Source organism: Chiloscyllium plagiosum, chromosome 39, assembly GCF_004010195.1.
Source record: "Chiloscyllium plagiosum isolate BGI_BamShark_2017 chromosome 39, ASM401019v2, whole genome shotgun sequence".
In the NCBI taxonomy this organism is placed as follows: Eukaryota; Metazoa; Chordata; class Chondrichthyes; order Orectolobiformes; family Hemiscylliidae; genus Chiloscyllium; species Chiloscyllium plagiosum.
In genome coordinates, this window is record NC_057748.1 from 4,264,362 (window position 1) to 4,290,342 (window position 25,981).

The 25,981-nt window shown below is 44.9% G+C and overlaps 1 protein-coding gene across 2 annotated transcripts in view; it reads left to right on the forward strand.

Moving 5' to 3' along the window:
* Positions 1-25,971, forward strand: part of LOC122542133 (potassium voltage-gated channel subfamily C member 1-like) — a 75,746-nt gene extending 49,775 nt beyond the window's left edge. The window contains exons 4-5 of one of the 2 annotated variants that reach the window (XM_043679534.1): positions 3,228-3,422; positions 19,313-25,971. In XM_043679534.1, coding sequence (XP_043535469.1) covers positions 3,228-3,422; positions 19,313-19,449 — 332 coding nt within the window. In that variant the 3' untranslated portion in view covers positions 19,450-25,971. The remainder of the gene's footprint in view (positions 1-3,227; positions 3,423-19,312) is intronic. The other variant, XM_043679535.1, reaches the window with a different exon arrangement.
* Positions 25,972-25,981: the final 10 nt, after the last annotated feature.

The window sequence follows — 25,981 nt, forward strand, 5'->3', positions numbered from 1 at the left end:
ATGCCTTTTAAATGTTGCAATTGTACCAACCTCCACTACTTCCTCTGGCAGCTCATTCCATGTACTGGATAGTGAAGGGAAAGAGTACAAACTGACAGAGTGCTACACAGCAGGGAGGTGTAAGTACTGAACAGTGTGTTACACAGGCGGTTGTATGGACTGGGCGCTACACAGTGAAACTGAAAGGATTAAACAGACAGTGGGAAAGATAATTCATGGCAGCACAGAGACTGGTAATCCCAAAGGCCTGGACTGATGATCCCTCGACTTGAGTTCAAATCCTACCAAGATAGCTGCAGAAAATGAATCCGATTCATTGAATGAATGTGGAATTAGGATAATAGTGCAGCACTCATCTGATCGATAGGAACTAGGAGCAGGAATAGGCCATTCAGCTAGGCCTTCATGCCTGTTCCACCATTCATTGTGATCATGACTAACTCTCTACATCACTGCGATATTCCTGTCTTCTCTCAATACTCTTCGATGTCTTTAACATCTAAAAATGTATCAATCTCTGTCTTGAACATACTCAGTGACCCGGCCTGTGTGGGAGAGAACTCCCCGGTTGCCCACCCTCCGAGTGAAGGAATGCTTCCTCATCTCAGTCCTAAATGGCCTACTCCGTATGCTGAGGTTGAGTCCCCTCGTTTTAGACCATCCCACCCAGGGCGGAAGCATCCTCCCTGAATCTAGCCTGACCAGCTCTATTAGAACTTTATATGTTTCAGTCAGAACTCTCCTTTCATCCTTCTAAACTCTAGTGAATACAAACTAAGCCAAACCAATCTCTCCTTGTACTATAATCCTGCCATTCCCAATATCATCCTAATGAACCTCCACTACACTCCCTCTAAGGAGAGTATACTGTGTCTTAGGTAGAGAGACCATAAATGCATGCAGTACTCTGGTTGTGGTATCATCAAAGCCCTGTATAACTGCAGTCAGATGTCCCTATTTTTGAAATCAAATCCTCTCACAATGAAGGTCAGTATGCCTTCCTAATTGCTTTCTGCAGCTGCCTGCCTATCTTCTTTGACTGGTGTACAGGGACCCAGATCACTTTGTACATCCAACACTTCCCAACATATCACAGTTTAAGCAGTAATCTATCTTTCTGTTTTCCACCTCGAAGTGTTTAGCTTCATATTTGTAGTGATTCGCTAATGTTCTTTAGGGAAGGGACTAAACCACGGTGGCTCAGTGGTTAGCACTGCTGCCTCACGGTGCCAGGAACCCGGGTTCGATTCCACCCTCGGGTGTCTGTCTATGTGGAGCTTGCACATTTTCCCCCATGTCTGTGGGGTATCCCCGGGTGCTGTGGTTTCCTCCCACAGTCTAAAGATATGCAGGTTAGGGTGGATTGACCAAGCTAAATGGCCCATAATGTCCAGAGGTATGCAGGTTATGTGGGCTAGCCACGGGAAATGCAGGATTAGAGGAATAGGGTGGGACCGGGTAGAATGCTGTTCAGAGGGGTGGTATGGATGGGATGGGCCGAATGGCCTGCTTCCATACTGTAAGGATTCTATGAAATCTGCCATCATTATCTGATCTGGCCCACACGTGACTCCAGACCTACTGCAATATAGTTGACTCTTAACTGCCCTTGCAAGCTGCTAAGACCAAGGGCATTTATGGATGGGTAATAAATACTGGCCTTGCCAGTGATGCCCTACATCCCATGAATGAGAAAAAGTCTTGTTCTTTTCTAGTTCTGATCAAAGGTCATCAAATTGAAACGCTAACTCTGTCTCTCCCACAGATGTTGCATGAGTGTTTGCAGCATTTCTTTTACTAGACTATTGTACATTGGAGGGATATGAACTGAAAAATTCGGTTGCACAGGGAAGTATATAGACGAGGAAATGTGTTTCAGTGTCCAATATAATCCCTTTCTGTAAGTAAGTGTTATACACAATGGTATGCATGGGCTGGACAAAGTGTTATCCAGTGGGCCATAAACAAAGTTGCTTAAAAATATATGATTGCTCACTCTAAAATAATGTATCCTGTTGCTTTTATAAGTAACTGTCTTGGTCCCTGATTTTAGATTCTCCAAAAACTGGAAACATTCTTTCCGCAACCAACTAGTCCAGCTCATTCCTAATATTAAAGATGATGCGGAGGTGCCAATGTTGTACTGAGGTGGACAGAATCAGAAGTCACATGACACCAGGTTATAGTACAAAAGGTTTATTTAAAATCAAGCTTTTGGAGTCTTGTTCCACTTCACCAGATGAAGGAGCAACGCTGCAAATTCTTGTGATTTTAATTAAACCTGTTGGACTTTAACCTGGTGTTGTGTGACTTCTGACCCTAATATTAAAGGGGCTCTATCTGGCCAGCTCTCAATAGATTTATTAGTTATAATTTTTTTAAAAACTTGTTCAAAGGTATTTACAGTAAGAACAAGGACATTCAGCCCACTGTGCTATGCTGGCTCTTTGGAAGAGCAATTGATGCTTCGATCTGCACCTGAGCTTTGGGCCTGTAACCCAGGAGCTCTCCTTGCTCAAGTACCGAACCACTTACACTTTCAAAATGTCTTATGGAATTGGTATCCACCATCTTTCCAGAAAGAGAATTCCAAAGGTTTTGGGACATGGGTCTAAATCCCACCATGGCAGTCAATGAAGTATTCATTTCATAAGATGTGAGATTGAAAGCTAGACCATTGACAGTCAGAGAAACGTATCTGGCTCACTAACATGCTGTGGGGAAAGAAATCTGCCAACCTTATCTGGCCTGGCTTACAGGTAGTTCTTCTATAACCTGATGGTTGAGTTCTTGTGAAACCCTGATTAATAGAAAAATCACAAGTTAGAAACAAGTGCTGGTGATGTAATCGCATTACAGCCAACACACATTTTAAAAGTTTGTACTTTAGAAACAGTGTCCCCAATTAATCAATCGCGTTACATTGAATTAACGTTAATGAAATGCACGTTATAGCAGAATGACCTGTACGTGTGACTTGAATGTGATTGAATCTCAATGCCCTCTGAAATGACCTAGTCAGTTCAAGGGCAATTAGGGCTGGGTGACAAATTCTGGCCTCACCAGCAACGTCCACATCGCATGGGTTGGCAAGTTGCTCTGTAGATAGGGATCTCTGCTCATCTATGGTCAACTTAATACCATGCTGTTGAGGGAATTCTTAGTACAGCCAGTGACTAACGCTTGTGTGTGTGTGTGTGTGCTTTTTTATTTTGTTGGCATGGAAGATCCAAAGCAAAATGGGGACGCTGCCAATGCTGCTTTGGCCAATGAGGACTGTCCGACCATTGATCAGGCCCTATCACCGGAGGAGAACCAGCCCGTGACGCCTGGAGGGAGGGAGAAGTACGCCCGGGACAGAGCCTGCTTCCTGCTGACCACCGGGGACTTCGAACACTCTCCTGATGGAAGTATCCGCAAAGGTACCACATGACGCCCCCCCCAAGCCCAAATGGAAAAGGGATACAGCAAGGTCCATAATCTGAATACAGATCGGTGGGTGGGATGTGGGTGGGGGTTGCACTTGGGATCCTTTGGGTTAACCTCCGTGTGGTCCTTGAAATGATCCAGAGTGGGGGAGGTGGGTGGGGGTGGAATTGAGTGGTGAGGGGTAGGATTGGGGTTGGGGGGAGGCTTGATTGACTCCGATCTGTCTCTCAGCGAAGAAGTGTTCTGAAGGGCTAGCGGTTATGTTCACTGGATGAGTAGCCCAAGAACTGCAGAATTTCACCTCTCTCACTTTGAAAAGGATCTCGGTGGGAAAATTCTGAGAATTGGAATCTGAGCCTGGTTAAGGTCAAACTGTTGTTCAAAACCCACGTTCTCCCATCCCGCCCAGAGCGGGAAAACCGCTGACCTTCCCGGCCCATACATGACTCCAGTCCACAAGGAAAAGAAAGGTCAAGGACCAGCCTGCAGTAGCAGCAGTGTGTACCACCCACAAGATGCACAGCAGCAACTCACCAAGGCTCCTCAGACAGCACCTTCCAAACCCATGACCACTTCCATTTGGAAGAACAAGGGCAACAAATCCATGGGAACACCACCCCCTGAAGTTCCCCTCCGAGCCACTCACCATCCTGACTTGGAAATACATCATTCCTTCAGTGTCACTGGGTCAAGGTCCTGAAACCCCCTCCCTCAGGGCACTGTGGGTTTCTCTGCACCACATGAACTGCAGTGGTTTACCAAGCAGCTCACCAAGCCTTCGGAATGGGCAATAAATGCTGAACCAGCCAGCAACACTCACATCCCAGAAAGAATCAAATATCCCTCATCTAAACAAACTGGTTACCATGATCCTAGTTCAGTTGGTGGAGGGTTGTAGGAAACATCAACCTCTTCTGTCCCTTTAGTCAGTTTCCTCCTGAAGGTACTGATATTTGCTGAGTTTACAGTCACACAGGAATCCTCAACACCGCATCCACGCTACATTTGGATTTAGGAAGTGAATTCCTGCAAGCTGTCTGACCATGGATACAGGCTGGTTAAACTCAGTGTGATCTGTTCAAATAGACAATGAACACAGCAAGCCTTCCACCTCACCATCCACCCCCCTTCCACACACATGCACATACGCACACACTTTCTCTCTCATACTCATCCCCTATTCTCACACTGCCACACATGCACTCTCTTACACACACTCTCACACTCACCTCCTCTGTCTCTCACATACAGTCTCACATACAGTCTATCACACACTTTTACACACACTCACTGTCTCACACATTCTCTCTATCTCTTCATAACATTCTCACACACACACTCATACACACTCCAATATACTCTTTCTCTCTCACACCCAATCCCTCTCACTCATTTTCTGAGTCTTCCAAACACACACACACACAAATAAACACACGTTCTCATATGGACATGCACAGATACGCACACACATGCTGACACACATATGCACAGACTTGCAAACATTCCCATGTAAACATATACAGAAAAACCGCGATTATCCAAATAAGATGGGCGGAGAGTATTTTGTTCGGATAACTGATTGTTTGGATAACGGATAAAGTTTTGACAGGACCTTGAGAACTTGTTAAAATAATCCAAAATTTGGATAATTGATGTTTGGATAACCGAGGTTGTTCTGTAGTCACATAAACACATGTGAATACACATATACATTCTCACATATGTGTACAACCACTCAGTTGCAAATTGCACACGCACACGTGCACACACACAAACACACCAACTTCCATTTTCAAGGATGCACATATTCTGACACAGCTGGTGGTCAGTGGTCAGATAGCTGACCCCACACCCATTGGGGGATTTTTGAGGCATTGCTGCCAGTCTGGCCGAGCAGCTGGTTTGTGACGACATCTTCAGCCCTTGGTGGAGGCCCAGGGGTTTTGCTGGATACCTGGGACCATCCATCCCACAGTGAGTGTCAGGATGCTCCTTAAACCAATGCCAGTGCTGCAGGGTCAAGGAGAGACAGGTTACCTCATAATCCATTCAGGGCCCCTGGTAGATCTCTACCCCTTCTCTTACTGGAGACTCCTAACAAAAGTCCAACCCCTTTTTTGAGGGTGAAGTAGTTGCTGGTCACTCTACCAGCAATCAAAATAAAACGTCAGTGCCGATTGCTCATCATTGGGAGGTTCTGGAATGATCTTGTAAAAATTTTGAATCACTTGGAGAGGTTGAGACTTCAGTATAGGCCTGTAATTTCAAAGTGGGCTCCATTTTGACTATTTAGATGGTTCTAACTGGGCATTGCAGGATCCCACATTACTACTAGGCCTTGAATGCTGTGTCTCCTAGGCCTGGGCTTCCTGCTCCTGTCACATCTCCTGACTCCTAAAGCATTGACCATCTTTAGATGTCATGAGACTCCTTCCCTTGGCAGACGCTGTGGAAACCCCCAGGCAAGGCAAGAATACCCTCTGGGCTTAATCTGAATTGCTTCTTCCTGTTTTCCATTACAAACATGGCCAAACTAGGCCAGAGCCGATGGGTGAGTTTCCAACACCCCCTTCTTCTACTTCTTTTCTCCTAAGGTAACTGTTGCCATGGGAAACAGGGGTAATGATTTCTTTGGGATCATTCCCAGTTTTATCACTGAGATTCCAATGAGTGGGCACCATGAATATGGTCAAAATGATTGAGAATAGTTAAACTGGCTTTACGAGGAAGGGAGTCACCTGGTGGTGAGTTACTCCCAGTTACTCTGGGTGCTATTCACTGGGATCACACCCGCTGAAATTGCTGAATTATCCCAAAGGTCGTTTTGACAAACTGTTGACTGCAATTTTCCAATATGCAGATGCGTCCAGTCACTCCTATTCCCTGGGCTTGTAAGCTCACTCAACTGTAATTTTTAAAAGTCAAAGGTCCTGGTGACGTCAAAAAGTTTTATGAAGATCCACCTTCCTCATCCCATCACTTTGAGCCAGACCTTTCTCTACTAGCCAGGCGGAAGTGGGTATTGCAGATGCTGGAGATAAGAGTCAAGATTAGAGTGGTGCTGGAAAAGCACAGCAGGTCAGGCAGCATCCAGGAAGCAGGAAAATTGACATTTCGGGCAAAAGCCCTTCATCAGGAAACGTCGATTTTCCTGCTCCTCAGATCTGCCTGACCTGCTGTGCTTTTCCAGCACCATTCTAATCTTGACTTTCTCTACCTGCCATCAACCAGGTGTGAAACCTCAGATCCAGAACCCATCAGACTCTTAGTTGTATGCTGAAGCCATCAAGAAAGGCTTCTCTGCTAATAAATCTGAACCTAAGCCCCAGTCCCTGTCCCTCTGCTAATAAATCTGAACCTAAGCCCCAGTCCCTGTCCCTTTGCTAATAAATCTGAACCTAAGCCCCAGTCCCTGTCCCTCTGTGTCCCTCTGCTAATAAATATGAACCTAGGCACCAGTCCTTGTCCTTCTGCTAATAAATCTGAACCTAGGCACCAGTCCTTGTCCCTCTGCTAATAGATCTGAACCTAAGCCCCAGTCCCTGTCCCTCTGCTAATAAATCTGAACCTAAGCCCCAGTCCTTGTCCCTCTGCTAATAAATCTGAACCCAGCCCTCAGTCCTTGTCCCTCTTCTAATAAATCTGAACCTAGGCCCCAGTCCCTGTCCCTCTGCTAATAAATCTGAACCCAGACCTCAGTCCTTGTTCCTCTACTAGAAAAATCTGAACCTAGGCTCCAGTCATAGAATCATTGGAAATCTTGGCTGCCAGCCACTAAAGCACTCACTATCCAAGATCTTTGATCTCTGAAACCAATGCTATGATTGGAAGTGACACAGCTGAAATTAAAATATAGTTTCTTAAAATAAGATGGACATATTTGTATGAACCGATCTAACCCTCAGATACTCGCTGGGGACTTTGCTCAAGGGATAATCAATGGTTTCAAAACTTTAGAGAGAAGGGGCGAAAATATTATACCAATCTGTGAATTGAAAGCGATGGGAATACGTACAACTTTCACTCTGGGGTCATCACAGAGGACCTTTACGGAGGTTAAATGGCCAAAAATGGTCAGCAAAGGTAGAGGCTATCAGCACGTGAGCTGGAATGAAGGCTTTCTTCACTACCCCATCCTTCATATAACCATTTACAGTGTTTTGTTTTCTGTGTGGTCTATCTGTCCCATTTCTTGGATCTGGGGAGTAGGAGGAAATGAGGAATAAGGAGTGTCCGTCTGATTAATGGCCAAAGCAAAGGAGGTCTATGAACCAGAGTGAAGGTTAGATGGCAGGAGCTGATGGTTACAGTGGAGTGGGAGATTGTGAAGCAGGGTAGGATCCACAGGCCCCATCAAATTGTTGGCATCACACCCCAAGGAGACATTCCTGAGCATCTTTATCCATGCAGCCACCTAATGGATACAATGCCAGTCAAATTAACTCTTCCCCTGGGAGATCTGAATATCTGCCCATCAAGAGGTTGGAGATTCAGACTTGACCGGCATTTAAACGTAACTTTCCCAATGAGAAGAACCACTCCTTCCCCCCCAAAAAATAGTCGAGGGAAAGGGATGGGTTAAGCCTAATGGAGAGAAAGTGAAACTGTTTCATCATCATCTTGGATGCAAGTCGGTTAACCCAACAAGACGCTTGGGGGAATAATCCCTTTATCATGCGACCTTTGAATCATACCTTTGCGAGATAGAATTGGGAACAGTCAGAGGCTACTTATCTTGTTTAGTAGATTTCATGCACAGGACAAGGAACAGACAGCGATGGATTCCCTTACTGAAATAAGACTTGGATTTATGCTGTCATTGACACTCATACATGGAATTATTATGTTGCTTCCTGCCTGTGTTTTTATTTGGGTGCTTCCCTGTGCATGTCTGCACTCACTGAGCCAGGTGACTAGACTTAGAGCTAGTTTAGCGAGTTAGCTCATCCATTCATTCAGTAGTTAACCATGCAGTCCTCATTCAGACCAGGATATCACTGCATTGTGCCCAGGTTTCCTGATCTCACCCAGAGTTACAATCTGGGGCACAGCGATCTCAATTCCCAGAGATGAAGAGCAGCTGTGATTCCCACTTCCCGATCAGTAGCCAGTGTCCCGATGACAGGGTGTCTGGATGAGGACAGGGTCAGGTTCATCTGTGAAGACACACAGCGGTCTCATTCTGCATTCTAATGAGAATGGTACAGGCTACCAGTGAGGAGTGGCTCAGGCAATTGAGCTAGAGAAACGTTATAATCTGAGGCCAATTTTCTTGCCTTTTGTCTTGGGTACATTTCTATTTTAATTTGGAATACTGCGCCCAATTCTGATTGCCGTGCTGTAGGAAGGATGTTGTTAAATGAGAAAGGGTGTAGCAGGATGTACGGGGATGTTGCTGGACTGGAAGGTTTGTGTTAGAGGGATAGACTGGAACCATTTTCCCTGGAGCGTCGGAGGCTGAGGGGTGACCTTATAGAGGTTTATAAAATCATGAGGGGCATGGATAGGTTGAGTAGCCAAAGTATTTTTTTCCCCCAGGGTGGGGCAGGTCCAAAATTAGAGGGCATAGGTATAAGGTGGGAGGGGAAAGATTTAAAAGGGATCTGAGGGGCAACTTTTTCATACAGAAGGTGGTGAATGTATGGAATGAGCTGCCAGAGCAAGTGATGGAGGCTGGTACAATTACAATATTTAAAAGGCATTTGGATGGGTATATGATTAGGAAGGGTTTGGAGGGATATGAGCTAAATGCTGGCAAATGGAAGTAGATTAATTTAGGATATCTGGTCAGCATGGACGAGTTGGACCGAAGGGTCTGTTTCTGTGCTGCATGACTCCATGACTCTATGACTACTATGACTCTAGACTGGGTCTGTACCTATTGGAGCTGAGAAAAATGGGAGGCAATCTCACTGAAATGTAAGATTCTTAGGAAACTTGACTGGATGGATGTGGAGAGATTGTTTCCTCTTAAGAGAGAGTCAAAGACCAGAGGGGATAATTTCAGAATAATTTCACAATTAAGAGAGAGATGAGGAATTCTTCACTGCAAAGGGCTGTTGAGGCTGGCTCATTAAGTATATTCAATGCAGAGATAGCTTTTAAATCATCAAAGAATCAAAGATTATGGGGAAGAGGCAGGAAAGTGGAGTTGAGGATTATCAGATCAGCCATGATCTCATTGATTGACAAAGCGGGCTGAATGGCCTACTTCTGTTCATACATCTTATAGCTGTAGGAACTTGTATCAGCTGCCCACAAAGAGTCATGGTTGTGGGGTGGGATTCTAACCTGTCAGCTGGACACTGACGTTTCTCCTGGGATGAGCTGTCCATTAGCAATCTCCATCTCTGTAATTTCCAGCCCAGCACCTCATACCATGAGACATAGGAGCATAAGTAGGTCAGTCGGCCCATCGAGTCTGCTGCATCATTCAATGGGATCACACTGATCTGGAAATTCTCAACTCCACTTGCCTGCCTTTTCCTGTAACACTTGCATCAAATCTCTCTCAGGACCTTAGGTTTCTATTATTTCTCTAAATTCCAATGGACACAGGTCCAATATACTGAACCTTTCCTCGTAAGACAAACTCTTTATCTTGGGGAATCAACCTTGCATAACTTGAAAGAATGATCCTCTCCGGTGATCTCCATTAAAATCCAACTCCCTCAGCTGAAGGAAATAATTCACACAAACAGAATCCTGGCATATCACCCTTTTACACAGAGTCATAGAGGTGTACAGCACGGAAACAGATCCTTTGGTCCAACTCGTCCATGCTGATCAAACATCCTAAATTAATCTAGTCCCATTTGCCAGCACTTGGCCCATGTCCCTTTAAACCTCTCCCATTTATATACCCATCCAGATGCCTTTTAAAGTTGTAATTGTAGTGGCCTCCACCACTTCCTCTGGCAGCTCATTCCATACACGCACCACCCTCTGCGTGAATAAATTGCTTCGTAAATCCCTTTTAAATCTTTCCCCTCTCACCTTAAACCTATGTCCTCTAGTTCTGGACTCACCCACACCAGAGCAAAGGCCTTGTCTATTTACCCTATCCACGTCCCAGATGATTTAATAAATCTCTATAAGGTAAAGCCTCAACCTCTGACACTCCAAAGAAAACAGCCCCAGCCTATTCAGCCTCTCCCTATAGCTCATCTGGCATCTTTGATTTTCTGAAGCATGCTCTGTATTTGGATAGCATATAGGGCACTTTCAACAGAGAGGTAATCTTCTGTCCTTACTCTCAATACTTTTCAAAGCCTCAATAGGTCACTTCTCTGGAGTCATACAACACGGAAACAGACCCTTTGGTCCAACTCGTCCGTGCTGACCAGATATCCTGATCTGACCTAGTCCCATTTGTCAGCATTTGGCCCATATCTTTGTAAACCTTTCCTATTCATGTAGCCATCCAGGTCCCTTTTAAATGTTATAATTCTACCACCTCCACCACTTCTTTTGGCAGCTCATTCCATACTCTCACCACCCTCTGTGTGAAAACGTTGTCCCTTAGGTCTCATTTAAATCTTTCCCCTCCACCCTAAAGCCATGCCCTCTAGCTTTGGACTCCCCCATCCTAGGAAAAAGACCTTGGCTATTCACCCTATCCGTATCCCTCATGATTTTCTAAACCTTGATATGGTCACTCCTCAGCTTCTGTCTCAAGAACTGAGGAAAACTTTTAGTGTTTTCAACTGCTGGCTGATCCGAGAACAGGAATATAATCCATGAATTAAGTTAATATTTCTTTCGTGAATCCATAATTTGTGACTGATAAATTTTAAATAGGAGAATAAAGGTGGGGGGATATCACACCATGAGCAAAGCTGTTTCCAATTGGTTGGTTAATGGCCAATTAAGATAAATACCCAGGATCAGTCAAGTTGAGGCATGATCTCATTTAGCTGAAACAATGAGAATTGAAATTAACATTTGAATTAATTATTACGACCCATATACATTTCCAGTAGCTATTTTTGCTTTTAAGGCTGGGGGGGGGCAGGAGAAATGGATTTTTATAGAACCCACAAAGCATTTGGTTCCCAGCCTGGGATCTGTAAGTCCTTTCAGGATTTCCTTATTAAACAAACACCTATTTAGTGAGGGCTCCTTTAGTGACAGAATCAAAGGAATCTACCAAATGATTGTGAGAAATCTCTGGGAAGCAGAGAGGAACCGGCATTGTACATTCCATCTGAGAACTGTGGCAGGGTCTGGTTGTTGAGTTCTTGTTTACACATGTTATAGTCATACTCAGCTCTGTGAACACGGGAGGTCACTACTGTGTCATGTAAGCAATGGTTCAATTACATCACACAGTGTTATCTCCATGTGATTACTTAAGAACCCAAAAATTCCATCGCATTGGTAAAGTCACTTTAGCCCAAAGAACTACTATCTCATTAGAATCATAGAATGCAGAAAGAGAGCATTTGGCCCATCAAGTGTGCATTGACCCTCCAAAGACCATCCCACTCAGACCCAGCCCCCCCATATTTAGCCCACCTAGCCTGCACATCCCTGGAATCTATGGGCAATTTCCCATGGGCAATTTCCCATGGCCAATTCCTCTCACCTGCACATCTTTGGACAGTGAGAGGAAACTCACACAGACATGGGGAGAATGTGCACACTCCACACAGACAGTTGCACGAGGCTGGGTTCGAACCGAGGTTTGTGGTGCTGTGAAACAGCAGCGCTAACCACTGAGCCACCATACGACCAATGAGTGAGAATGATAACTTAATGGTAGTTTAACCTGAGGGTTCAACTTAGGCAAGGGGAGAGGTTAAGAAGGAGAGTCCTTCATGGTGAATTCAGTGGGTAAAAAGAACATGGGCTCTTGGCATCACTGTAATTGCACACCAGCCATCCAGCCAACTGAGCTAACACCCGTTTCAGAGCTTTACTCTGTATCTAACACCCTGCTGTCCCTATCTGAGGACCATTTGAGGGAGATGGTTGTAGAGGAAGTGTTACTTACAGTTTCAGATAGTAGAAGCAGTTTACTTGATAGCTAATACAGTGCTGTTTCCATCCTTGGAGTGTTTGATGGAGACACTGTAGATGGTGCTTTACTATGTATCTAATCCCATTCTGTGCATGTCCTGAGAATGTTTGATGGCCACAGAGTACTGGGAACTTTACTCTGCACCTAATCTTGTTCTATATGTGTCTTGGGAAGTTTTGATGGGGTCAGTGTAGTTTAAGTTTAAAAGAGTGGAGGGAGTTTTTTTCTGGATCTATCCCCGTGCTGTCCCTGACGTGGAAGTATTTGACAGGAACAGTGTAGAGAGAGCTTTACTCTGTATCTAACCCCGTGCTGTCCCTGTCCTCGGAGTATTTGATGGGGACAGTGTAGAGGGAGCTTTACTCTGTATCTAACCCCGTGCTGTCCCTGTCCTGGGAGTGTTTGATGGGGTAGTGTAGAGGGAACTTTACTCTGTATCTAACTCTGTGCTGTCCCTGTCCTGGGAGTGTTTGATGGGGACATTGTAGAAAGAGCTTTACTCCGTATTTAACTCCGTGGTGTCCCTGTCTTGGGAGTATCTAGTGGGGACAGTGTAAAGAGAGCTTTACTCTGTATCTAACCCCGTGGTGTCCCTGTCCTCGGAGTATTTGATGGGGACAGTGTAGAGGTAGCTTTACTCTGTATCTAACCCTGTGCTGTCCCTGTCCTGGAAGTGTTGATGGGGACAGTGTAGAGGGAACGTTACTCTGTATCTAACCCCGTGGTGTCCCTGTCCTGGGAGTGTTTGATGGGGACAGTGTAGAGGGAACTTTACTCTGTATCTAACCCCGTGCTGTCCCTGTCCTCGGAGTGTTTGATGGGGACAGTGTAGAGAGAGCTTTACTCTGTATCTAACCCCGTGCTGTCCCTGTCCTGGGAGTGTTTGATGGGGACAGTGTAGATGGAACTTTACTCTGTATCTAACCCTGTGCTGTCCCTGTCCTGGGAGTGTTTGATGGCGACAGTGTAGAGGGAACTTTACTCTGTATCTAACCCTGTGCTGTCCCTGTCCTGGGAGTGTTTGATGGGGACAGTGTAGAGGGAACTTTACTCTGTATCTAACCCCGTGGTGTCCCTGTCATGGGGGTGTTTCGTGGTGACAGTATATAGAAAGCTTTGCTCCACCTGTGCTGTGCCTTAAGTTCAGTAACTTCAGTTACATGATTTAGAGGAGCTGGTGTTGGACTGGGGTGGACAAAGTTAAAAATCACACACCACCAGGTTACAGTCCAACAGGTTGATTGGAAACACTAGCTTTCGGAGCGCGGCTCCATCAGGTGGTTGTGTGAGCAGCGCTCCAAAAGCTAGTGATTCCAAATCAACCTGTTGGACTGTAACCTGGTGTTGTGTGATTTTTAACTTCAGTTACGTGGATAGATTGGAGACGTTGGTGAGTGCACTCCTTGGAGATGTGATGTTTGGAGAGTTGGTTTTGTTTAAAACCATGATGGGCCTGGACAGTGCAGCTAGGGAGACACTGTTCCCCAAAGTGGAACGAATATGTACATGGAGTTGCAGATTGACAATTGTGAGCAAAAGATGCAACAACGAGACAGTGTGAGTAGAGACGTTCACACAGCGAGTGGTTAGGGTCTGGAATCCATTGCCTGAGTCTGTGGTGGACGCATTGGAGAGGGAATCGGATTGTCATCTGTAATGGAAGATTCACAGTGACATGAGGAGAAGGTGGGAGAACAGCCCGCATCGCTTTGCTCAGTCAGAAAGACAGCAGCACGCAGGATGGGCCAAACGGCCTTATTCTGTTCTATATACTTTTATTAATCTAGTTTCTAATCAATCTGTTATTACACACCTTTTGGACTTGAACGCAGCCTTCCCTGTATAGGGATAGGGATATTACCACGACAAGAAGTGCGGTGGGGGGGTGGGGGTGTGGCCCATTCTGTTTTATAACAACTGGGTGATAGAGATCAGGTTCCATTGGCTCTAAGGACAGGAGGCTTACATCACCTGACAAATAACAAGCTCTAGGCAATTGGCCTCTTGCTCCCAGCTGTCAACATTACAGATCTAGACTCTCAGCTGATAAAACACACTGAGTTGGATCATCTTGTAAGACAAATTGGCAATGACAATGATTCAAACCTTGATCAAACCTTCAGGGACAAGGGAGCCAATGATATTTATGTTATCCTCTTCAGATAATCAAAAGCTGTAATAATTTAGAGTGATGTCTCTTATGAGGGCATTTTGGAGGGTATGGTAGTTCAGTTAATTACCCAGCCTCCTGATGGAGTGAGGTTAAGTATCTTATTTTTGTCATCAAAAACATCATTAATAGCTCCCCTAAAGACTTAGAAACAGGAGTAGGCCCATGAATCTGTTTAAAAACATAGAAAACAGGAACAGAATTCTGAATAGGCCATTCAGCCCATCAAGCCTGATCTCCCATTCACCATAATCATGGCTGACCCTAAATCTCAACACCATACTCCTCTCTCTTGACACCTTTAGTCTCCAGTAACCTACCTATTTCTTTCTGAAACAGTGACTTGGGTTCTACAGGTTTCATTCGGATCAGGGCTAAACTGTATTTTTGACTCCCACTAACCATCTTTCCTTCATCACCCTGATATCAGAACTCTTTGATCTCTCTAGCTGGGGTGCACTACAACAGTTGAATCCTATCACAGTTTAAAAGGTCCAAGTTCAAATTCAGATCTTAATTGATTTCTAAAATGTTGGCTCTGCAATGAGCTCCCAAAAACGTTTGAAACAAACATTCATGATTCAGGAAAGAGGACGTGAGGAATATTGGATCTGTTCAAATGGCGGAGCAGGTTAAAGGGGCTGAATGGCTATTCCTGCTCCTATTTCTGATGGTTTTATGAATTCTTCTGTCCTGTGATGTTTGTAATAAAGGAAAACTTCAATATGGCCATCGAAGAGTCTGGACTTGGCTCGGCAGATGGACTAGATTTTGAAATCACTCCTTGAGAGGAAAGAACCAATTTTTTGCTACAATTTGCATAATGTAAACAAGGAAAGGGGAAACCTTCACAATTTGAAACCTGATAGTTAGCCAACCAAACATAATTAGACACAATTAAAGTGTCCAAAGATGTACACGAGAAATGCTGTATGGTTTATACCAATCATTAAAGTTCTGATTGTCACTGGACAGTGGGGTTAGCTTCAGATCTTATACAAAACTCAAGAGATTTCAACAGATTTACAGAGTACAAAGGTTGAAAGTTTCACAGGCCCAGGATCCAACGTTTAAATCAGAGATATATATCCAAAAAAGGATCCTCATGAGAAAGCAAATGGAATATTGCTCCATAGCCATTGTGGTGTTTGGATTTGACCACTGGACAAGTCCAGTGTCTCCCTGCACTAGGATTTCAGTGACCTTTTGTGTTGGATGCCAATTCCAACTTAGGTTAAGCGCTAAAATCTGGTAGCCAGTGTGGCCACCCTGTGGGGTCCCTGGGAGCAAAGACAGCTTGAGAAAAGTAATCTGCCTTGTGTAATGAATTGGGTCAGGTTGACTCTAAAACATAAGCTCTTTGTTGTCCAGGCTTTGATCAGCAGTATGAACAGAGCCTGGATCTATTAGGCCTATACTCAGTGGAGCTTTCTTTTTCGAATAATGAGGGGGGAAATAAAATTCTAACAGGACTTGGCAGAGTAAACACAGGAAGGATTTTCCTGATGACAGGGGAGTCAGAACCGGGTCACAGCTTAAAGATACGGGGAAGGCCACTTAAGACTGAGATGAGGAATGTCTTCACCCAGAGCCTGTGGAATTCTCTGCCACAGGAAGCGGTTGAGAAATGTTTTCAAGAAGGAGTTAGATATAGTTCTTAGGGCTATCGGGATCAAAAAGTTTGGGAGAGAGATCAGGAGCAGCAGACTGAGTTGGATGATTGGACATAATGCTACTGAACAGCAGAGACAGCTTGAAAGGCTATCCCTGCTACTTTTTCTCTGTTTCTCTATGCTTCTAGAGGACTCATCATTGAAAGGAGTGCTGGCTTGTTGTCCTCACACTGGGCTGTAGGATGTCCAATGTGAGATTCGCTGCTGGACTTTACTTAGCTACTGACGTTCTTTGTTTACTCCTCGTGAGGAATTCCCAGCCTTTGCATCCCCCAGCAAGGACAGTGATGTCGTTCTGGCTTGCAGACTTTACTGGAACCTTTTCACATTGCAGTTCCCAGATTCCCCCCGAGGGGAGGCTTCCATTAATTGTGCCTCCACATTAGAACTCGATCACTCTGGTCTCACCAAAGCCGTTCCTTTGCACATTCTGCTGCCTCGACGGTTCCGTAATGCATCATTTTCATGGCCTCATCAATGCCATGCCTTACCGTCTCTAATCTCCAGTTAATGCCTTATCAAGCTGCATGATACCATCCCTACACTGACACTTCCCAATTTCAATTTCCATGTGGCATCTCAGTGCAATTGAACACTAGAAACAGACAAAGGGGCTGCCTGGGGCTTTAGTGTCAGAGGTCTGTGATGGAGATATCGCAGAAGCGAATCCAGCAGTTCATATCCCAGCAGTAAGACATGTAGGAGAGAGCTCACGGTTGATCTTTGGAGAATGGGTGAAGATGAAACAGTTTGATGGGAAACATTTATGAGTGTAGCAGTCCATTCAGGAGAAATGGACTGATATTCACATTCAGGCCTCCTGTTACCACTTCTCCCCACTCAGATGATCCTGACTATTGACTATTTTCTCTGGGTGTTGGGGGGGGGGGGGGGGGCGGGGGGGGGGGTGGGGGGGGGGGGGGGGGGAGGGGGGTGTGGGGCTGTTGGAATGGAGCCCTTCACTTCTCCCGGAAGGGGGTGGGGGGTTGGGGTGGAGTCTTCAGTTTCTTCTTGGAGGTAATTTTCTTTTGCTGAAAAAGGGTGGGAGCCTCTGGTTTTGGAAGCGAGAGGAGGGACACAGAGAAAAAGATGCCACAAGATGTTTAAGCAAAGTTGTCTGAAGTTTTATAAGAAATTTTAGTTGTTCATATGTCTGCGCCTAATCCATGTAGAGAAGAAAATGCAGAGCTGTTCTGTTAGCATGAATGTATGAAATAGAAGATATTGCCATGACTGACTCTGAGACATCTTTTAACTCCCTGATAGAAGTCTCTGCTTTAGTTCCCATAGAATTCCAAATAAGGGAGGTCCACTCTGGCCAAGTGCCTTTAGTTGCAAGATTTGGTGATTCTGGTCAGGGGGTGGGGTGGTGAGGTGATCCTCTACTTTTCCACCCTCTGCTGGACGCAATTGTGCACAAACATCATCATACATACATCATATGGACAGTAACCACTGGCACGTAATCCTCCCAGAGACATGGGCGAAAGATCACCTTTGGCAATTCTCACAATGATGGGGAGATACTAAAGAAGGTGAACTGCAGGAGATTGTTTACCCAGAGCATTACAATTAGTCAGATCTCTCACTCAAAGCTTTGATAATTCAGAGGAAAATTGTGTTACACATTGTGTTCTGCATTTAGTCAGATAACCAATTGGAATGTTGTTCTTTCGTGTCAGGATCTGGCGCACAGTCACAGGTTGAATATGTAGTGTATGATGAGGTCTGACATAAAGTGAGTTTGGGACAATTTTGACCTAATGGCTGTGAGCCTACACAAATGGTCATGCTGGTGACATCACAAAGGTGGCTGAGTACAGAAGCGTATTACATTAGTGCATTCTTTAGTGCGTTCTTCGTTGTTGGAGTTAAGGAGTGTTTTGAGAATCAGAGCAGTGAGGGAGGGCTATCAATCTAATGCCAGCTCATTGGGCTATCTTACCTCATGTGGGAGTGCTTGATAGGATAGGGTGGAGGGAGCTTCACCCCACATCTGATCCATTATGAGAATGCTTGCCAGGATGGTTGAGAGGGAGCTACACTCCGAATTTAACATTGTGGATAAACTGCTTGATGTGATCACAGCTGAGATGGATGTTAAATGTTCCATTCCTCACAGAGCCAGTCTCCCATCCACTGACAGAATGAATTCACACATCTTTCAATTCTGCTTGGTGATGCCACCCGCTCCATTTTTGCCATTTTTTTTGTGGTTTTAACCAGTGTGGCCTGTCATTATTGTGTCGTGTCAGTGACCAATCAATAACTGGTGAACTGGGAGTATGTGTTGTGGGTTTAAGCAATTTCCTTCCAGTTTCCCCAACCCCATGAAAGTAAAATAGGTTCTGCTCATTGATAGTGCGGTTTGTTAGTATAAGGCTAGTTACACAGTTAGATTTTAGTCAAAACTTGTGACCCTTGGAAGTTCCAACCTCATCTGCTCAGCCAGTGAGATTGACATCCATCTGAATTGCAAAAAGAAAATGAATTGTTAGCCATCTTAAGTTTCATGTGGTAGGTGAGTAAATGGAGATGGGCTTCAAGATTGTACCCATTTGGTGGTGAGAATAGGTTTGGATTTCTGCTGAAGAGGGGAGAGAAACGACAACATAGAGTTTATCATCAGTGAGAGAGCCAATCATGTTGAGACTGAAACAAAAGCTGGAGAAGCTCAGCAGGTCTGGCAGCATCAGTGGAGAGAAATCAGAGTTAAGGTTTCAGGTCCAGGGACCCTTCCTCAGAACAAGTTGAGACCGTTGTCAGAATAGCGAAGACCCACTTTGGAGGAATCTAACCCAAGCATCGAAGAGCAGGATTGGCGGGTTTTTGTTCTTTTTTGAGAGGGGGGGGGTTGGGGTTCCTGATTTTCCTCACTCCAGCCCCGTAGGGTGTGGGGCTGTGCAGACTTGCTCCAGAGAGTTAGAAGCCGTGTCTCGGAGTCTAGATCACTCATTCATTATTTGGTAAACGTGCAAAAAAAATTGCTTTCTTCTCTCTTTTTTTTTGACACCCAAGGTTATGAAAAGTCGAGAAGCCTAAACAACATATCTGGCATGAGTGAGAATACACTGCGACTGTCTCCTGTCACCACGCCATTCAACTCGCCTTGCCCTTTGAGGCGACCTCAATCACCCATTCCATCCATACTGTAGCATCGATACAAAAGAGTGGGAAATATTTTTTTAGAAAAATATATCTGTGTGTGTGTATGTATCTATATCTATATAGATATATATGGATATATTTATATATATATATATATCTAGGACTATTTAAAATCATTTAAAAGGAATTTTCAAAAAACAAGAGACCATTGCTAGAACAATAGGCTGCATATACCAAATGACTGTTGAAGAATCTGCTTTCTACTGACAAGTGGTAAATTAAAGTGGTTCAATTTGTGCCATGCTGTTGGCTTATTCAAGGACTAGCCCCATTACCCCTCCCCCACGGACAAGAAGGTGGAATTTTTCTATATTTTAATCGAATAGATTATCTCCACCACCCCCACAGAAAATCGGAAATGAGGTGGAAAGAGAGATTGGCTTTCATGGAACGGTGAACGTAGGGAAGATGCAGATTTTTTTCCAGGACCACTTGTGTGACTCTTGACTAAATAATTTTAAATAAAAGTGTACACTCAGGATATACGGGCCGTACGGACAGTTTAAAAAAAAAAGACCCCCTCCCCACCAAAACACACACATACGTACAAGGACTTGTTACTCAGACCAGAGCTGGGATTTCTCTCCCCTCTCGTCCTCCCCCGCCTCTTCCTCGCATTCTAATGCATGGAGCTCCATTGCAAGCAATAAGCAACTGAGAAACGTTTGCCTTGGTGCATGTTGAACAATTTACACAGAGAGAAAACAAAAAAAAATCGAAAAAAAAATTGTTTCCTTTTTTAATATATAACAAAAAAGAAACGCAAGGTTCTGTCTGAAGTGGAGTGTTCAGCCCCCGCCGCTGCATGTTTGTGATGCAAGTGCGAGGTTGTGGTCAAAGCTGTCCCTTAGCGATCTTTTGCTCTCTTCTCTACTCACAGATAATTATAAGGACAGTCCAGTGATTTCTAAATACATGCAACTGGAGGCCGTGACAGTCAACTAGTGACTCCCATCCCCTTCTCTGCTGCAAAACCTTTTCCTTCCCCACCCACTCCCCTCCTTTCCGTCCTCTTGCTCTCCCACCCCAGAGTCCTTCCTGCTCTCTCTCTCTCTCTCCTCTCTCGCTGCTACTTCCCTCTCCAACCCATCCCTCTCCAATCCTTCCCCTCTCCCTCCCTCCTCCTCCTCCTCCGTCGCCTCTTTCCTGCTCGTCTCATTCGCTCTCAAGCAGGGAAACTCTTTTCTATTTAAAAAAAAATCTAAACAAAAAAAGATGGCTCCCTCTCCCATCACCCCCTTCCAAAAAAACGCCCCCAACGAAAAAAAATCCCTAATTGCTGATGACGGCACGGAAGAAGCAAATGATTGAAGAGGAAAATCGAAGGACGTGGAGTTTTGTTGGAAATCCAACGCAGGAGCTCAGAGGACACACCAAGGTGCGACTATTGTGGTGGAATGGAGACGAAACGTCTGGTCAGAAATCTCCAAATGGGGGGAAAAAATGCTGTACGAGGGGGGGAGAATCGAAAAAAATATATATATTTAAAAGGTGCATTTTTCTCTCTGCCTCAGCATGACTTTGCATGACGTACTGTAAGGATTATATTTAATGTCATATGCAAAAAAAGTTATATTTTCCTTCCAGATTGCAAAACACGATGAAAAATATGTGAAAAAAAACAAAAAAAAGAATTTAATCTATCATATAAAACAGTATTATTGAAAGGATGCAGCACTTTTTTTCTATTTTTTAATCAGAATTAATATTAAAAGGCTTGTATATAAGAAAGATGTCATTATTAGGTCATATTGACCGGTTCCCCCTCTGTTTTACTCTCCCACTCTCTGTCTGTCTTGCTTTGTTCCTCTCTCCCTGGCACGTTAATTAAGTAAATGGAGAGATATAAACAATATGTTAAGTGTTACGTTGCAGATCCCAGTGATGTCTGGATTTGGAACCCAGGGTTTCACTTTGTCCCAAGAGTTTGCAACTGGACACTCTCCCAGTGAGGATCATCAGTTCTTCCGTCATGCAGTCAGTGAGACTTCAGTCAAAAGCATGTGGAAAATCATGAAAATGGAGTGCTGAGAAGGGATGGAGCTGGAGATGTGACAATCTGAGTTATGTCAGCTAGAGCTCCTGCCATTGGGTTGACCACTGCCCACGAAGACAGGAGCTTCCCAAAGAATTCATCTCCATCAGGCTGCCCTGGGCATTTAGGACTCAGTACATTCTATTGGTTCTTCTATTGGTTGCGGGTTGCTAAGGGAACCAGGAGTCCTGTTTGCATCCCACACTCCAAATTACCGGCAAGGCTGTTATTGAAGAAGCTTACCTGACTGCAGGCAGCTAAGTGCTGCTCGGGTTGGATTGAGGACTCCTCTGTTCATAAAGGTAGTGTGGAGACAACTTTGCTGAGTAAAGCTGGCCTATTTTTTGAGGGATCAGAACTGTCAGAACAGTCTCAGGTCAATAACTTGGCATTTCAATCTCCATTCCCCCCCCCCCCCCCCCGCCAAAATCCTCATTTTGCAAACTTACAACATTTGATGCTAATATTCAAAGTATCAAAAGCTACAGAATATCATAACTGAAGTAAAATGTGTTGTACAGTGCATTAAAGCCTCTGTCACTGTGCTGATACTCAGCGACGTCTCCATAGCTCAATCCAACAGGACTCTGTAGACACACACTGTGCAGTGTAATATTGAGGCCGCCCACTCACTGGGGCAGTTGATAGGGTGTGTGGTTAACTCAGTCTTCACGGCCATCAGAACTGAGTTAGGATTCAGCCAGAAAATTGTCTTCTTCATGTTGGGTGTGGTGGGGAGAATGACAGTTGTGCTGCAGTGTTAACCACGTTTACACATTCAGGAGTGCGTTTCCCCCCCCCCCCCCCTCCCCCACCCCCTCCTCTTTCCTCACACTCTCTGAGGGGACAGTTATGAACACCCTTTAATCCCCAGAATGGACAAAACCCTCTCTCAAACACATTTCTCTTTCTGTGCCAATGTCCAATCAATGGAAGAACTACTTTCAGGGAAATGGAGTGCCTTTCAATTGAACTGTTCTGATCGTTTGACCTTGTGGAATTGCATGGGCTTGAGAAATGGAAGGGTCAGATGATCAGGTGGTGTTGCATTTGTGTCAGGCAGGGCTATTCCGCTGCCTGCTTGAATTATCACTACACTGATATTTTCACTGTAAATTTGGTTACAGTAAAATCAGGAACTTGAACCAGAGCAATATGTGCCACCCATGCAGGCAACCCCACACACATGCACGCACCCACACACGTGAACTGTGTACATATGCCCACACAAGCACATACACACTAATGCACACAAATATGCATCATCTGTCTTGCTTAAAAACACAAATTCTCATTCTAATCTATCAACCAGAAATTCTGTTCCACTTTCACGTTTCGGTTCCTTTTTGTGATCGATTTATATAATCTGGGGAGTCACAGCCAGCAGAGTAAAGTTTAACGCAGCCTATTTGACATTTGTTTTAAGATAAGCATTAACATATTTATTACGGGCTATAGCGGTTTCAAATCCAAACTCCTAATCAGATTGTCATTTCTAATTCGATTTGATGTGATTGGCTATGAGGAGTTGCAATGGCAAGAGAGATTTGAGGAGAGAATGTTTCCACGGGAACGTTCTGATCCTTGGAAGATGCAGACACTGACCGCTTTAATGGATCACGCCCACACCCTACTCTTCCCACTGTCCGATCTCTCAGTCTCTTCCTTGAGACTCATTTCTCCGTCTCCTGCTCAACAACCATTCTTTGCTAAGACCTCAAAACCGTGGGATACCTTAGCTCTCCCTGTCTTCTCTCCTTCCTACAATCTTCCGGTTCCTGACACCAAAACTTGGCATCACCAGTCGTTGTTGTCTTCCACTGTCCAGCTATTTATAAACTTTATATTGCACTGCATTTTAGCTCCTTGTATTTCCAGTTTTAAAATATTAAGTCAGCCCAAGCCGATAGGAGTTCCATCCTGCGTCCCGTAAAATCAATAAATGGTAGATTGGAAATCTGCTGGATTTCCAAAGTACAGCCAATTGGTTAACGTGTAATTAAAGAGGAAATCTTGTAGCATTTGAGTGGAAGAGTAGAGTTTTCCTTATCTTAATCGATTGGGGGGTTACACATCTGATTAAGCAACCAATTGGCCCCAAGAGGTTCAGAGGGAGAATTGTAGCTCTCAACGGGCTTAAAGGTTGATGCAGTATTTAGCTTCTGCCAGCAGATGCTACCATCTCATTGGAAACATGATGGATTATAGCAAGCATTCATACTTCATCTTGAATCTGTGTTGGTGTTCTGAACGCCTGGGATCTGGGAATTGGAACAGATTTATGGTAGACCCTCCCTCCAAAAACCATGACACATATCCATTTACATGTTTGGTGCTGATGATTCTTTTCATGAAATGATTGGGTCCCTTGCTTGCAAAGGCGAATGGGTTCCGATTTGGTACCAGTTTATTAAATTTATTCTTTGAGGCTTAAACACAAATTGGATTCAAGCTCCTCTTCCCAGTAAGCTTCGGTATTGGGAGGAGAGTTGACAATTCCAGTTACAGGCGTTCCCTTGTGTTTTATTCAGCTTAGTGCAGAGCTATCACTTCAGCACATTCCCCTAGCAGGAAATCTGTCCGAGAGTAGAAATATCAAAAATACAACGGTTTAATCTCTTCTCAGATGTGTCACCTTACAGTACCATTTTGTCAAATCTCCCCATTCCCCACAGAGATCGTACATTTCCAAAAATGCTACCTGCTCCTCCAGTTCCCTCCCTTTGCCACTGAAGGCCATTCCCACTGTCACAATAATGATGCCCTTTTGGGTTTGGTCCTTTGAGCCCCTCATGATTTGGCCTTCTGTTCAGATACCCTCTAGGAGTACTTGGGCTTGCCCATTCCTTTGCACTCCCTCCCCCATCCCTTGTTGCTCCGCGGGGTCATCACTCAAGCCCACTAAGGTGGCTCCCTCCCGCTACGGTGAGGCGTGCACCATCCTAAAAACAGTGGGAGAACTTGGGATGAAGAGAGATAGCGAAAGGCCTCCACTCTGGAAAGACAGACACTGTGCGAATACTCTCCAGGTTCATGAATTGACAATGGCCATTTGCAGCCGACATAGTCAACACTGGTGAAATGAACCTGAATTCTGAATTATAAAGGTTCTGAATTATTGAACAATGAGAAACATCACCAGCAATGGATCTGCAGTAACACTCAACCAGTTTGGCCTTGCTGAATTTTGCTCTGAAATATTTATGCATTTTTGAATCTTTTTGATCCCTTTTTGAATGTTTCTTTCCTTTAAGCATGCCTGTGGTCGGTCAGACTCCACCCTCCCCCTTAAACCTATGAGATTGAAAGGGAAAGAAATTACTTTAAAGTCTTTCTGTTCTTTGCCCTGAAGCTTTCTTGCAATGGGTGTTGTAGATGTGCTGAGGGGGTGCTGGGCACTATGGGCGCCAGGTCTGTCACTGATTGGATCACTGGCACGAGGTTGATAACCCGGGATTGGTGAAGTGGGGATGAAGTACTCTGGGCAACGGATAATGGACTTGGTGCAAACTCTAGGGGTAATGAGGCCAGAACTCTGATATTTCCACCAGCATTCTGGCTGTATTGTGTGAGTGGAAATCCAAACCCATTTTGAGGTTTTGAATGACCATTTAACGTCCCCTCCCCCACCTCCATCTCTCCCTAACCCAACCTCTTATTCTGTGGAGCGGAGGCTATAAAGGAATGGGAGCTCCACCTGTCAAGTGGCTGACCCGACATGACTCATCGAAAGTAGCATGGGAAAGACGTGGCGGGGAGCCATCTTGATGGCCTGATCACAGGAGCGATAAGTATCACGTGGGCTGGGGAGACAGAAGAGGAGAAAGGGCAGGAGGTGAATGGGAGGGCTGGTGGAGCTGAATTGGTGGGGTTGGGGGCTGGGAAGGATTTTCACATCAAACCTAAACCAACAGATGGCAAAGGTGACCTGAGACACCCTGAGCTATGCCGTGTGTCTGCAACCCAAAACCAGGTCAACACTTAAACAAAAGGCAACTCTCTCATTAAATGATGTTCATTGGGTCATTGACGCCACTCTGTGATGTGGCTCAGACACAAAGGGGACAGCTCAGGAGGCCCTGAGGAACCTTCGTGAGGAGGGCAATGGGGGTAGGGGAAGTTGGGGCATGGCGGGGAGAGGGTGCTGTTGAGACTTGGAGGGCAGAAGGGATGGGCTCTCAGTTACACGTTAGTAACGTCAGAGGGGGATTTACTGGAAATGGCCATATATTAGTGGGTTCGTGAAACTGAGAAAGGGCGAAACATTATGTTTCAACTGGTTTCACACGCGGGGAGTGGAGGCAGTCTTACCCACACTGGTACCCCCCTCTCCCTCCTCCTCCACCTTTCCCCTCTCTGTATTCCCCTCCTCCCTAGACCCTCTTCTGTACTGCCCTCATCCCTACACCCCCTGTACACACCTCCACTTCCCCACTCTGTACACCCCTCTGTACTCCCCCCTACTTCACCCTCTGTCCACCCTT